This window comes from Nanorana parkeri, unplaced genomic scaffold (assembly GCF_000935625.1).
Source record: "Nanorana parkeri isolate BGI_ZX_2015 unplaced genomic scaffold, ASM93562v1 scaffold1083, whole genome shotgun sequence".
Lineage (NCBI taxonomy): Eukaryota > Metazoa > Chordata > Amphibia > Anura > Dicroglossidae > Nanorana > Nanorana parkeri.
In genome coordinates, this window is record NW_017307351.1 from 296,803 (window position 1) to 312,496 (window position 15,694).

The window sequence follows — 15,694 nt, forward strand, 5'->3', positions numbered from 1 at the left end:
CATGTATTACTTTATGCTTCTGTCCTGACACTCCTTCATTTTTTTTGCTAATGCATAATGTGTAATTACACAGACTTTAATTTCTTATCCAAGTTTCCAGTGTGATGTAAAAATCAATGTTTTTTTTATCTGCAGACTTTAACAGCAGTGAACTTGAACAATATGACTCTCTTATCACAAGTAACCTTGTTCCCATGTACAAAGAATTCTTCAGTAAGTGCATTTTTTTTAAAATTCATGCATCCTGTTTTCAAACTGTTGGTGCAGGCTAGAACAGGTTTCTGTGGAGGACAAGAACGATTAATGAGTAGGTTTTTTATTTTTCATGCGTCCATTTTAAACACACAACTATGCCTATAAATATAAAAAAAAGGGGCTTCCTTTGCACATAGCTGAGTAGTGGATGTAAATACAGCTTCAAGGGGTATTTAAGAAATGAACTCCTTTAAAAAAATAAAAAAAAGAATGTTAAGCCAGCATTCCACCCTTTTTAGGTGTAGAGAACAGTTTTTGACCCTTTGCTAGTTTTTTTTACTGTTATACAAAATATATAACAAAGGGAGTGTCAGACCAATGGTATTATGCAATCACTTGATGCTAAACAGCCCATTTTAGGATTACAGGCCGAGCTGCAGAAGTCATTGGAAATAAAAAGTATTATTTCAAACCTATTTAGTTCTGAACATACCAAAACCAGATGATTTCCTTCATAGTACTTAATACAATTAAGGACAAACCACTTCTGCTAAGTGCCATTTTTTTGTAATAGCTTAAAGTGACCCTGTCAGTACAGGCTTAATACTAAAATAAAGCCCACCTGTAAAAGAAGATGCTACATATTTACCTTTGTTGAAACTCTGCCGCATTGCTAATCTCCAGCTGCTGAGGTATCTGATACTTTGGGTAAATACTTGCTTCCCCACCATACTCTGTGGTTCCTCCTACTGTTTCAAAGTGACATGCGAACCGACTGGTAGAAAAACAGAAAGTGGTGGGAGGAGCAGGTCTACACCGCCCGAAGCATAGATACATTAAAGCAGCCAGAGACGAGCAATGCTGCGGATTTTCAATACTGGACAACTGCTGGAAAGCTAATAATATAGCCTCATCCTTTCCAGGTGGGCATATTTTTCATTATTTATAACATAATTTTTCTGCTTTGCAAATAGGAACTGTGGTAGCTATTGCAGCTATTGTCCCTGTTGAAAATAACTGATGACCTGTAAAATTCAAATCAGCGTGGTTGATTTAGAAAAAGGAGCAGAGAATGTTCTCTTTGCATCATGTTCACGTTCCTTTGTGAATAAACTGAAGCTTTGTTCGCTTCAGGCATTCAATCATGTGCAAGCAAAACAGAAAGGGGAAGTGAGTAGTGTAAGTGTTCCTATGCCCTGGTTCTTTGTTTACATGTGACAGCAGCGATGAGCTGTGGTATCTGTCACTGAGGATCTGCGTTGACGGGAGATCTTAATTGGACAGGCAGCTCTCCTGATCCCTGAGACTGCAGAACAGATTAGCTTTGGTGTCATTGCAATCAAGGCGGCTGATGGAGGTCTGATGAAGCACAATATAATTAAAGAGGCATCCTTGGGGACCCAAACAGGGGACCGCGATCAGCTAACCTGTCACTGTCAATCATGGGTTCAGGCTGATGGAGGCCTGAATGGGAATGCAATCATTCTTTTGGAGGTACAAACATATCTCTGCTAGTACATTATACCATGCTGTATATTCCTTATTCCACACTGCTTTATTTCATATGCCATGGTGTACGTTCCCTATTCCACACCGCCTCATTCTAAATGCCATGCTGTATGTTCCCTATTCCATACTGCCTTATTCCATATGCCATGCTGTATGTTCGCTCATTCACAAGGCCTTATTCCAAATGCCATGCTGTATGTTCCCTATTCCATAACGCCTCATTCTATAAACCATGCTGTACGTTCCCTTTTCCACACCACCTCATTCCATATAGCATGTTGTGTGTTCCCTATTCTACATCATCTCATTCCACATGTCATGCTGTATGTTCTGTATTCCACACCATCTTATTCTATATACCATGCTGTAAATTCCCTATTACACACTTCTCATTCCATATGCCATGCTGTACATTTCCTTTTCTACACCGGCCACGTCTATATACCATGCTGCAGGTTACCTATTCTACCTATTCCACACTGGCTCATCCCATATGTCATGCTGTAGGTTTCCTATTCAACACCTCCTCATTCCGTATATCATGCTTGGGGGTTCCCTATTCCACACCACTTCATTCCCAGGGGCGTAACTAGCAATCACGGACCCCATAGCAAAATTTTGTATGGGGGCCCCCCAAACTGCCCCCCCCCTCAAAAAAATTACCTACCTCCAGAACACGTTCCCGTGCCTGCGCCATCTCCTTCTCTTCAGCTCTGCTGGCTCTTCCATCAGAGCTGATGAAAAGATCAATCCGCCGCTCACTGCTGCAGAGCTCGCCATAGACCCCTCACAGCCCACCTGAGACCCCGCACAGCCCACCTGAGACCCCGCACATACCAGAGACCCTGCAGAGCCCAACTGAAACCCTGCAGAGCCCACCATAGACCCTGCAGATGCCAGAGACCCTGCATAGCCCACTATAGACCCCACAGAGCCCATGTGAGACCCAGCAGAGTCCACCATAGACCCCACAGCGCCTGCTTTGGGCCTCACACATACCAGAGACCCTGCACAGCCCACCTGAGAGTGACCCATCAGAGCCAACATGCACCCCGCAGAGCCCACCATAGACCCCGCAGAGCCCGCCATAGACCCCACAGAGCCCACCATAGGCCCCATAGCGCCCACTTGAGACCCCACACATACCAGAGACCCTGGATAGCCCAGCTGAGACCCCGCAGAGCCCACCATACACCCTGCAGAGCCTGCCATACACACTGCAGAGCCTATCTGAGACCCCCACCATAGGCCCCATAGCGCCCTCTTGAGACCCCACACATACTGGAGAGCCCATCTGAGACCTCGCAGAGCCCATCTGAGACCCTGCATAGCCCACCTGAGAGTGACCCTGCAGACCCCACCATAGAGTCTCTATGGTGAGCTCTGCAGGGTCTGAGGTGGGCTGATCGGGGATCCTTTCCCTGCACACTGCGCTCTTCTTACCTTTGAACCCCTGCTGGGCCCAGGCCTCCTCCACCTCCGTTGGCCTCCTTGGCCACCACCACTGCTTCCTGGTCTCCTCCTCCACCACGTCCTCCTGGCCTCCTCCTCCACTGCCACTGCTGCCACTGGGCCCCTGCCTTCTCCATCGCCTTGCCCTGGCATCCTCCTTTTCCACTGCTGCTATCGTTACAGGGCCCCGATCCCCTCTTCCACTGCCGCTGCTGCCAGGCCCCCCTGTGCCCCAAAGCGAATGCGTGGGTGGCTATGATGATTGTTATGCCACTGCTCATTCCATATATCATGCTTGCGTGTTCCCTATTCCACATTGCCTCATTCTGTATGCCATGCTGTTGTACAGGAAGTTATATTGTACACCACCTTATTCTGTACACTATGCTGCACATCCCTTACTCTGCAACAACTTTACAGGCTCAGCAGCTCTAGTGTGTATGTGTGTCTGGGTGCGCAAGCTAGCAGCATTAGCGTGTGTGTCTGGGTGTGCCAGAAATGGTATGTTAGGTGTTTGGACAGGGGTGCAATTTTAGTGCTTGCTATAGGTGCTATTTACCATAGACATGCCCCTACCCATGTGTTATTATAACATTTGCTAATGCACGGCACTCTGTATGGTTTGGTGCCATTCATTTAGAATGGCACCCCAACACACAGTACAGTGGGTGCCAATGACCCACACTGAAGTAAACCACAACACAAAATGTGTGTTTTGGTGCTTTGAGTTCTTTGGTGCTTTGAGTTTAAAAAGAAATTAACTAGGTCAGTTTTCAATTGTGTTGCTGTTCTTTGGCAAGTGATCCTATATGAATGAGCTACCCTAATGCATTGCATAAAATACCGCACATTAACCTGTGGTAACACAATGTAGCAGGTAGATATAGAGGGACCTTTTAAGTAAACCTGTCAAAAACCCAGAACCTTATGCAGAAGTTAATGATTTGTATTCAAATGTAACTGGCTATATCTATGGTCGTACTGATCTGTTTGCCATGTGATGTGCACTCAGGATTCAGTTTTTTTTATTGCCTAGGTTTGTAATAGGGTTTACTATAAACTAGACTTCTTCGCTATTAAGGCCATTAGTTGGAACACATTGGAGAGCAAATTGCAATATGCAAAACAAAAAGTCAAGTCACATTGATTACAGATATGACTGCAGTAAACTGAAATCTCATTGTTTACCAAGAATAATGTACACGTCATATATCAGTCGATTTGTTCATTCATAAATTATTATTTAGAGTATGTAGAACTTTTTTACCTCTGTTTTTAATGTGTTTTCTATTAGAATTTATATTATTTTACTTACATTAACATGTGTTAGGCTTATGTACATCAATTTGTATGTTTTTGGATGCATATAAAGGTAATATAATGTGGTTTTCTATCTATTTTCTTTCTTACATCATTATGATTGGTACTAAAAATGCATTAATTATTAAATCATGAATAACAAAATTATACAATCCTCTACCCAGTCAAAAGACATAACTTTTTTTTAGTTTAGTTTAGGGTTTAGTGCTATTTGAAGGCTCCATTTCAGAGATTTCCTGGCCCGCTGAGAACAGTTTTTCCAAACAGAAAAGAAGTCTCAAATCGGAATGCTGACAGAAAAAAAAATCTTGCTTCAGTTCATATATGAAAATATATGAAACTGCACTCTTGGTGGTACTAGACCTTTAAATAATAGGTGAGTGCTCAAAGTGACAGCGACGAATGGCACTGCGCCAAAACCAGATGAAGAAATACAAAGTCACCAGCACTCCAGACATGTCATTTTGTTTGACAATTGTGAATAACAATGTCACATATATACAATACACTTGTATTTCAGCAAAACTGAAGGTATGACAATCTCACCAACTCCAGGTTGTTGCACATACTCCTTGTGTCCCAGTCAGTCCCTGGACACAGTCCACCTCTCGTGGCACTCTTAAACACATCCCTCATGTGTCACTGGCTCTCTGTCTCCTCGGCTGTCTTCTAGGTGCCTCCAGCACACACAGCCACCTGGCTCCCCTCTGACGTCTGGGTGGAGTCCTCCTGACTGAACACCTATGTTTCTCTTCCCAGCTGGAGCCCAGAACATTAGCCAGCACCCTTTCCATAAGGGCTGTGCACAGGTGTGCAATTAGGTGCTGGCCACTACTAAATGATGGACAGAGGAATGGAGATGTCATCCCTTCCAATTCTCTTATAAATCTCCCAGTTCCAGGATCCCATGCCAAATCCAGAAATTCTGGGAAGAGCCGCAAAGTCAGCTCTTTCCCAGTACAAGAACTTGCCTCCTGGAACCGCTCAGCATCTCTGGCTGAGAATCCTGGGTGACTACAACCCCCAGTTCTACCGTGGGATGGCCACACAATACCACAATACCACAATATACACTGAGTGGCCAAATTATTATGACCACCTGACGTTTGTAGGCAAATTAGCTATAATTAGCTATAATTTGGCGCTGAAGTTGCTAGAGGGCCAGACCATTATAAATAGGGAAGCAGGTTGTTTACCACGACAGTAGAAGTGTTTTTTTTTCTGAAGATATGGGTAAACAACGCAATTTAACAGCCTTTTAACGTGGGATGATTGTTGACGCTCAAGCCATGGAGCGAGTATCAGCAAAACAGCAGAATTCGTTAAATGTTCAAGAGCAGCTGTTGTTAAAGTGTTTAAAGACTGGACTGTCAGCTGAAAATCTGGGTCTGAACATGCGAATTGTGGCCGTCAGCGACTAGTTGATGTTAGGGCAGAACGGAGAGTGGCAAGACTGGTACAAGACAACAGAAGGGCAACAGTGCAGTGTCAGATTCCTCGCATCACCTTTCAACATCTCGTGGAGTCACGAGGCGGCCCAACAAAGTCATCTCGTGGAGTCATCTCGTGGCCCAATGAAATAAATATTTCTATAATATAAATTTGTGACACACAATTAGATGTACTGGTGATGTCATATCCCTAGGAATACACATCTGACGGAGTTTGAGCCTTCCCTTCCTCTTCTACAAGAAAAGCCTTTTTATTTCTTACTGTATTGCTGTAAGAGAAAAGGTTCCCTTAAACCAGGCGATATCAAGTTATACAAGAGTGTTTATGAGCTTCATGTTACTACACAAAGTCCTGGGTAAGAATAGATGGAAAGTCTAGAGGAGTGCCCAGTGAGAGCTAGGTAAAAGGCAAATCAAAGTTCAAAATGAAATTGTAACAACCTGCAGACATGAATGGTCAGAGTTCACACAAAAGAAAAGCTCAAAAGTCAAAGTTTAATGCTTTATCAAGACAGAACAACACACCCAGTAGCTAAGTATTTTAACAACATAAAACCTACAGAAGGTCAGCTACAGGACAAGAATGGGCAGCTGACAAAAATAGCCAAGAACAGGAAAAATCTGTTGTCAGAATGCAGCAACAATTTTACTTCTGTTAAAGGGACTTTTCTGCTATCAGAACAAATGTACCAAAAAAGAGCTTTGCTGCCAAGGTGTGGCTGATGTGTATGAACAGGCGTTAATAAAAAGCAGAGCTGTTATACCAGCCAAATGTTGCCTTTTATTTTATAACCCACACTCTGGTTATGATGGAATTCTTCATTGAGCTTTTCTCCAGCAAGAGAGCCATCTGTGAATGAAAATAAGTGTGTGACTCAGCAGTCAGTTTGTAATCGACACACGCTAGTTCCGAACCAAAGGTGGCAAATAAATCTTAAAGTTGATCTCCAGACACTAAAAAACTTAAATTAAAGTGACACTAAACTCAGGAGTTACATTTTAAAAATGCATTCAAGTACTCTAACTATTAACAAAAATGTCATAGTCCTTCCTTTTGGAGGGTGGCCACTTTTGTTCCCCATGGTCCCTTTGTGTGTAGTAAAGAAATCATTGCTTCAAGCTCACTCCCTTGATGGACTACAATCTCACATATAGTTAGCTTATTTGTATTGAAATTATAATCCATCACAGGAGCAAACTTGGAGCGTTGGCTACTTTACAACATACACAGGAACCATGGGGAACAAAAGTAGACACCCTCCAGAAGGAAGGACGGTGTCAGCATGAATTCAGAGATGATTTGAGGATCTACAGCCGAGTGATACACAAAAAGGATACATTTGTATCAATAATAAAGGTACTTGAATGCATTTTTAAGATTTAACTCCCAAGTTTAGTGTCACTTTAATGTACCTGTGAAAATGTAAAGCAGTATATGCAGTCAAAACATTCTGTTACAGTTGTGTGATATTAAAGCTATTATGCTGACTCGTGTATTTCTTGTAATGTTGTTAATCCTTGTCTTTCTCTCTATGTGCAGGAATTTGGAACTACTTGCACAATGTTTTAATGCTGAAATATGCTAATGAAAGAAATGGCCTGAATGTTATTAGTGGGCCAATATTTGATTACAACTATGATGGACATATTGACGCAGCTAACCAAATCCAAAAGTAAGTCAGGTACAAAGTTGTGAACTTACTGGGCTAGTTTAGGACAACAGTAAACATAATGTCAATCATCAAATTAGAAACATATGGTTTATTCCCAATAGTGCCTAAGAGAATCAGCAACCAGATCATGATTACATTTATGTAATACAGCTTCCATTGAAATTATTCAGTGTTTTAACAGGAAATTAATAAGCCAGCTGCAGTAAAGAAATAACTTTTTTATTACTTAAAGAGACCCTTGTCTTTGTCACGCATGTGACACATTATAGTATTCTCCTTTGCGCTTCCCCTGGCAGCTACATAAAAAGTTATGTATGAAAATGAAGGAAGTGGCAGAGGGGCTGGCCCAGCACATCGTGTAATAAGGCCCCTTTCACACGGTCTTTTCGATCAGGTCTGCCTGTCAGTTTTTCAGGCAGTCCTGATCTGAATCCCTAAGTTATTCTATGGGCCGCCGGATCTAAATGGACAGGCGTCCGGCGAGGTTTGGAAAAACAAACGGATCAGAGTTCTGGTTTTACCAACCTGACCGTGTCGGATCTGGGGGAATCTAATGTAAACAGACACATGTCTGTTTACATCTTATTCCCCATAGACCAACACGGGTCCAGTAATTTCACTTTAAGATCACTTTCAGTAATTTCAGATCAGCAGGGATCTGTGCACAGATCCTCTGCTGATCAGACCATGTGAAAGGGGCCTAAGACATGCACAGAAGAGGAGAGGGCTATGACCTGCAAGCAGGGAGGGGACTGTGCTAGGGAATCTTATGTCCCTGAAGTAGTCATATTTTCTAGCAAGTGTTTCTAAAAAGCATTTACTCCTTTTGAAGTCATCCGTTTTTGCTGTCCTAGAAAATTGAATGGCAGTGGATTATTTTTGTTTTGTTTTTTACACTAATCAAAAGAAATGAACTCTTTAGTTTCAAAGTGAAATGATAAACAGATTGCTACAAAATTATTTAAAAGATAACTATGTGGTAAGTGTTTTTTGCCCATAGTTCTCTTTAGGGTCACAGGAGTACATATGCTAACCTCCTCCCGTGACCTAAAGCTCAGTAGATTGTGGGCTATTGCCCGTGATATACTGAGAGTGCCACAGCCAGGACGGATCCTGACAATATGTCGAGATCCACCCAGCTGCGTGAGTGACAGCTGGCTCTGAAGGGAGCGGTGACTGACAGGCGGCGCTCCCTGCAGGGAGACAATTGGGAAGTCAGCGGATTGGTGGAAAATGTATTACAATGAAGTATACAAAATAACTAACTGCATACATCCCGTCAACTTAGTATTAAGCAGAAGTCTTTTTAATTTTTATTTTTTTCATCATGTAAATAGTATTACTTTCAAAGCATTAGTATTAAAATTACTAGACAGTAACAAGTGTAAGCTTTTGCAACACAATATTAGACAAATTTGACACACTATTTGTATTCAATTTTTCCATAGTTATTTAGAAGACACAAAGATTCCCATCCCTACTCATTACTTCATCGTACTCACCAGCTGCAAGAATACCACTCATACTCCAATCAGCTGCAGTGGAAATCTTAAAGTTTTATCCTTCATCATTCCTCACAGGCTAGACAACAGTGAAAGCTGTGCAGTAAGTATTTTGTTCCTATGACATCTATCAAGGACTGAGGTTACTATTCACACCTAAAAAACAATATATGTCCATTAAGTTAAACCATTTATTAAGCATCTATATTAGCAAGCTGTTTCAGTCAACGTTAAAGTGACACTAAACTCAGGCGTTAAATCTTACAAATACATTCAAGTACCTTAACTATTAACAAAAATGTATCTTATTTGTGTATCACTCTGAATTGGTGCTGACACTGTCATTTCATCTGGAGGGTGGCTACTTTTGGTCCCTGTGTGTGTTGTAAAGTAGTCACCACTCCAAGCTCACTCCTGTGATGGAATACAATCTCACTTTTGGTTTAATAATTTGTACTGAGATTGTAATCCATCACAGGAGTGATGACTATATTAAAACACACACAGGGACCATAGGGAACAAAAGTAGCCACCCCTCAGAAAGAAGGGCAGTGTCAGCACTAATTTAGAGATAATTTGAGGATCTACAGCCGAGTGATACACAAATAAGCTACATTTTTGTTAATTGTTAAGGTACTTGAATGCATTTTTAAGATTTGACTCCTGAGTTTAGTTTCACTTAAAGAAATCCACCTTCTGCCCCAGTGTGCCTTTAAAGTATACTTTAAATTATATCTAACCTTTGTTTTATTTTTTTGGATAAAGGAGATAATTTTTTAGACCCATGTCAGTTTTTTTTCTTGTCCCATTGGGGAGTTTTTATCTTTTACTTCCTGTCCTGTAGACAAAACAGGAAGTGCACGAAAACCTCTAAAAGTGAGAAAATGCCCTCACTTGTCATCAGAACAAGGATATTCCATTGGAAGATTTCTCATCTATTCATGCTCATTGACATCAGGTCACCAGAACAAATAGAGAGAGTAAAGCTGGACATATACAAGTAGATTTTCATATAAACGTTCATATGGAAAATCTCGTCAGAAAATTCGATAATGGCATCAGAGTGTTGTAGAATGTAGTTTGAAATTTGATTTCATTTTAACATTTAATTTTGGAACAAATGAAGTTGCTTGAACGAAAACCACAGTCATTGTCAGATTTCAGTTCTTTTGAGAAAAACTTTCCATTCTGAACCTTACATTTTTTTCCTAACTCTGGTCAAAAAGGATCATCGATTTGACTGCATGACTTTTAGAAAATAGAATAGAGATTTGGAAAACACATTTTTGTGAATGAAATTCTACTGGTGTATGGCCAGCTTAAATCTCCATTAATGAAAACCAGGACAGCAACAGAAGCCTGCAGGGTTTCTAATTTGTCACTACTCTATTTTAAATGTTGTCACTACTCTATTTATAAAAATGTTTTGGCTTTGGATCCACTTCAACATCAGCAGCAACTAGAAGTGAGTGAATATAGAACTTGGACATCATTTTGCTGTGGGTAGAGATTTCCTAGGCTTTGTTTGTAAAGTTGGTCGGGCACAGTGTGGACACTGAAGGAAAAAAAAAGTAGCAAAAACATCTTTAACTTCCTTTCTCTAGGCTTCTTTGTGGGTGACTTTTTAAATATTTTTATATTCTTCCCCCTTTTTGGTTTGCTGTGCTTCATACTTGTTTTCTAGTTTGCTCTTTATAGTGTTTACTGAGAAACATGTGAAAAGTTGTATTGCTTTTCACTAATTAATTTAACACATGCCATTTGCTATTAATATTATGTTGTTCGCGGTGCAGTGTTTGTAAAAAAATGTTAATTGTCAAGTTCAGATGTCACTTCCTTGCATTGTGGAAATCTTGGTCTGAACACTCTATGCCCAGAAATCTTACTTTCTGCTTGAGAGATTGGTTCATTGCTTTTAGCACAGATCTGCATTGAACTGCCAGTCCAATTACCGGTGCCTGCAAGCAGAGTTTGTTTTTTGGTAAAATACCAAATCCAGACCGAAAGCGATGGAGGCCCTATGGCTTTTGTTATTACAATGCTTAGCTTGCTCAAGTGGTTATAATGACGGCTGTCCTCCTAAATAACAATACCTTTGATATGGTAAGGCAAACAGAAAATTCTTTAGATTGTCTATGTATACATTTTTTCACACAAGATTTACACAATTTTTGCACACAACAGAATCCATTTCAAAATGTGAATCTATGGTGAAAATTGTCTGCATCTTTGTAAAAAAAAATTACAAACAGACCCCCCTACTGTAATGCAATAGGTAAGTTAAAGTATAATTAAACCTTCTAGCAAGCAGTAGATATATGCAAAAAACCTGGAAAAGAAAACATACCTGTGCCTCCGCTGCTCACTCCTGTCTGAAGATTCTCGAGCGGCCGTAAGGGATCTTGGGGCGGGTGCATACGCAGTAGAGATCTTCAGCCTTGAGAACAGGGGAGACACAGTGTAAGTCAATGCATGCAGCCGGCAGCATGCACACGGACAGACACCATGGGACACAGAAGACACAGCAGTCAGTGCTGGATCAGAGACCAGGAACCAGCACTGGAGGGATTGCTGAAAACTACTGGAAAGAAGAAGATGAATATGAAAACTACTGGAAAGAAGTGGCATCATTTAAGGTAAGTCCTTAAATCAGCAAGTGGGGGTGGGGTGGGGGGGAATGTGACTTTAATGTCACTTTAAAACAACAGGAAACACTCACATGACATAAGTGCCACCAACGGTATTGGGTAATTGCACCAAGTGATGAAGGCATTTATATCATGTCAGGGTTCCCCTTGTTTGTAAAATAAACCCATTACACTGTGAGTAGCCTCTTTCCTGAGCATTGTATACCTGAATAACCTACTAAGGGGCTAAGAAAATAGAGATATGATGATGGATATGATCCTTATCTAAAAACCTTTTTCTACTTACCTTAAGAAGTGGTCACATGACATTGCAGTCCCGAGTCTTCACCTCTTTTGATTACTTCTTGCTTGGGTCCTTTTTTGAGTGTCCAGGTCAGCACCTTCATGACATGTACACTTCCTATTGGATGTCCATTGGCCAAGATCCTCTCAGGATCCAGAAGAGTACAGTGGGCTTTAAATGCTAATTAAGAGCATTAACCTATAGCAACGAATGAGAATTGCCTCTGCTAAAATCTGGCCAGTATATGTAAGCTGTGTTGTACCTAAGCTAGCTATAAATAAGCATCAAACTCAAATGAAAGAGTGGGCAAAACTGAGGGGAATGCGTCTTTAAGGAGCCATATTATGTCCATTGAGGATCACACCTGCTTAAATGCAGAACATATTATAGTTGTTAATAATATTATAGTAATAACTGCCAATTTCAATATTATATCCCAGAAAAAGGGTCTGTAAAATTATGTAAGGAATTGTAGCCTTTATCAAATAGAGAACAGCTGGGGCCTCATTAAATCCTTAACACAGCTGAGAGATGTAAAGACAATGATTAAAGAAGTGAAATACATTAGGTTCAATGTGTTTTTACAAACAGTAAACCTAAAACTAGAAGGATGATTTTTTTTTTGTCCTACTTTTTGGAATGTTTTTTGTATACAAAACCCACTAAACAAAATCCCCATCCCAAAGTATAGTATATAAATCTTTGAGGAATGCATTTAAACCCAGTGTTATCAAAGAACTGCCAAATTGTTAGTGACAAACAACATAGACTGTATTTTACTTTACTGCCTTGGTAAGATTGTGGCTTGGCACAATATTTTGAGGGTTTTCTAAATGGCTTGTCATACCATTTACATTCTTTGACTTTGTAACATTATTCATATTATTCTCAAAAAAATGTCAATAGAATATTTTCTTCATCCTAAACCATTTATTGCTCCATTATACAGGGTTGTAAAAGGACCACTGTTGCTTGCCAAGAAAACTGGCATACATATTCCTTCATAATAAATTCATATTTTTTAAATGTATTCCTAAATATGATGCAGTATATTTCCCTTGCTTATATCATACTCACACAGGCTGTAGCTAACCTTTGATAATGCTCAATTTAAAACAGGCCCGTGCCACATCTAATTATTTATTATCACTGATGGAATTACTGCAAGTTAAGGGGTGCGGCTTCTTCTTGGAGTTTAAATAGGATCTAGTACTAACAGTGGGTAATCATAGGCCTCAATATGATATAATTACCCTGCAGAAGTGCTCGCTGGAATGATATTAGCCTGTGGTGGTAACATTCACTTGGAGTCTATGCTTCATAAAGGTACTTCCTAAATATAGTTTTCCACATAAACAAATGTTCAGATGACCATGATAATTCCTCTGATTAGGACACATTCATTCTTGATTCAGTTTAGAGCTGAGCTCCTAGAGCTATGGGCCCTGCAATGTTTGCTAGCTCTGATGTTTCTTCTTTTTAGCATGTTTTTTGGCAGAAGTTTACTTTGTCACTTTTCAACAACTTTTTAAACAAGTAGCTTGATAAATGTAGTTCATTCATCCTTAGTTTTAAAGTGGTTTTGTATAGAGTGGAAAGGGATTATATGACCTGCCAGGTTCATATTACTGTGTGTGTCCCATTTAGGGAAATTCAGTCTCCATCTGTCCTGGAAACCATTATCACTGAACGAGAAAGTAAATGAAAATCACAAATTTTGGGTTGTCATTAGAATAGGAATAGATGGTAAATCTTCCAACAGGGACACTAGTTCTGGTGACCACAATAGAGTTTCCTCACTTTAAAGGGATTTCCTCCCACTTCCTGCAGTGGCTATCAGATGGGAAGTCTGATCTCCCCAATGGAACACAGATGGCTAATAAAGCTGACAGGGGGTTATAACCCCTGAGAGTAACTCACTTACTCTATTCAAAACAAAAAAGGATTGGCTTTCCTCTACTTTAACATACCGTATTTTTCTGTGTATAAGACGCTACTTTTTCATAAAAATGTTTACCTAAAAATAGAGGGGCGTCTTATACACGGGGGCCAAGAGGAGAACCGCGGTTGCGAAACTACCGATACCACTGCAAACTAGCCTCACGAGTGAAACTTCGGATTGCAGAGACAAGGTAAGTTTTCCTTCAATCATAAATCTTTTGTACCTGACGTCAGCTGTTGCTGGGGAGAGTGGAGGAAAACTGTTATCTTGTCTCTGTAATCCGATCTCCCCAGCAACAGCTGACGTCTGGTACAAAAGATTTATGATTGGAGGAAAACTGTTATCTCGTCTCTGTAATCCGATCATAAATCTTTTGTACCTGACATCAGCTGTTGCTGGGGAAAGCGTGTAGCCAGTGCCCAGAGCGGTAATGTCGGGGCATAAAAGGATTGACTCAGAGGTAAGTGTGATGCATTATATCATTTAAAATATTGATTTCTGAATTTTGGGTAAGAAAAGTTGGGGGCGTCTTATACATGGGGGCGTCTTATAGACGGAAAAATATGGTATTCTTATTGCAGACCTTAACAAAGCATATATTGTTACAGTCCCCCAAAAATCAGTCTGTACTCTAGAATTTTAGACTATCTAATAAGGGATTAGTAAAGTTCAGCTACTTTGTTCTATAAAACTTAAAGCAATGTTTAAGGTGCCAATACATGTTAATAATAGACTACGTGTAAAACAATGGAACATGGAATCTGAGTTGCATAATTACGAATATGTCCACTGCCCAACCACTTCACTGCCCACATAGCTATTTCTCTCATTTTAGTCCAACTCTAGGAACTCCATTCAATGAAGACTGTGCAAGTGCTCTTTGCAGTAAAATAAAATCATCTTATCTTTCATTTTTAGGACAATAAGCCAGAAGAACAATGGGTTGAAGAAAGGCTGAAAGTTCATACAGCTCGTGTCCGTGATGTAGAATTGCTCACAGGCCTGGACTTTTATCAAGGGAGAAATCAGCCCATTACAGACCTCTTACAACTCAAGACATTCTTACCAACATTTGAGACTATTGTAAACTGATTGCACTGTATTATGGATGAATACATGTATAAATCAAATCTGTCACTTCAAAAGATCCTGCATGCAATTTGTTGCATGGCATTTGGTGCTAAAAAATTAAACAATATACAGCTAAAACAGTGGAGCTTATGCTAAGCAAATAAGCCAGAAAGGAAACTGGAGCCATTCTATATAATCAGTCAAATTCTTCCTTCCATTCAATAGCAAAATTAACAGGAATCTGATTCGATTTTCGTTTGTTCTTAGTTTCAGTAGTCAGCTTAATAATTACATACTTTGGAGTCTCTGGCACTAGCCGATGCATTCCATCAACAGATATACCAACCAGATGTATCGGCCACAACATTGTAGATTTAAATAATAATAATATCAGAATTCCATGCTGATATTTTTGTTTTGTTATTGTTGGACAAGGTTTACTTGCCAGTGCTAGTATACCAATTAGTTATATCACATTCAGTCTAGCCGTGCCAGCCAGATCTTGACCAGAGATCAGAGTCAATCCTACTGGATCCGCTCTCAGAAATACATTTACTATGTGTACTTGTAGAAAATGTACTAATGAGCTAGTGGCATCAAATACAAAATTATATATACAGCCTTTTTGGGTCAAAGATTGGACCAGGA

The 15,694-nt window shown here is 40.2% G+C and overlaps 1 protein-coding gene across 1 annotated transcript in view; it reads left to right on the top strand.

Moving 5' to 3' along the window:
- The window catches only part of ENPP3 (ectonucleotide pyrophosphatase/phosphodiesterase 3), an 87,220-nt gene extending 72,004 nt beyond the window's left edge, over positions 1 to 15,216 (top strand). The window contains exons 22-25 of the mRNA XM_018567688.1: positions 136 to 213; positions 7,468 to 7,600; positions 9,049 to 9,205; positions 14,894 to 15,216. Coding sequence (XP_018423190.1) covers positions 136 to 213; positions 7,468 to 7,600; positions 9,049 to 9,205; positions 14,894 to 15,067 — 542 coding nt within the window. The 3' untranslated portion in view covers positions 15,068 to 15,216. The remainder of the gene's footprint in view (positions 1 to 135; positions 214 to 7,467; positions 7,601 to 9,048; positions 9,206 to 14,893) is intronic.
- Positions 15,217 to 15,694: the final 478 nt, after the last annotated feature.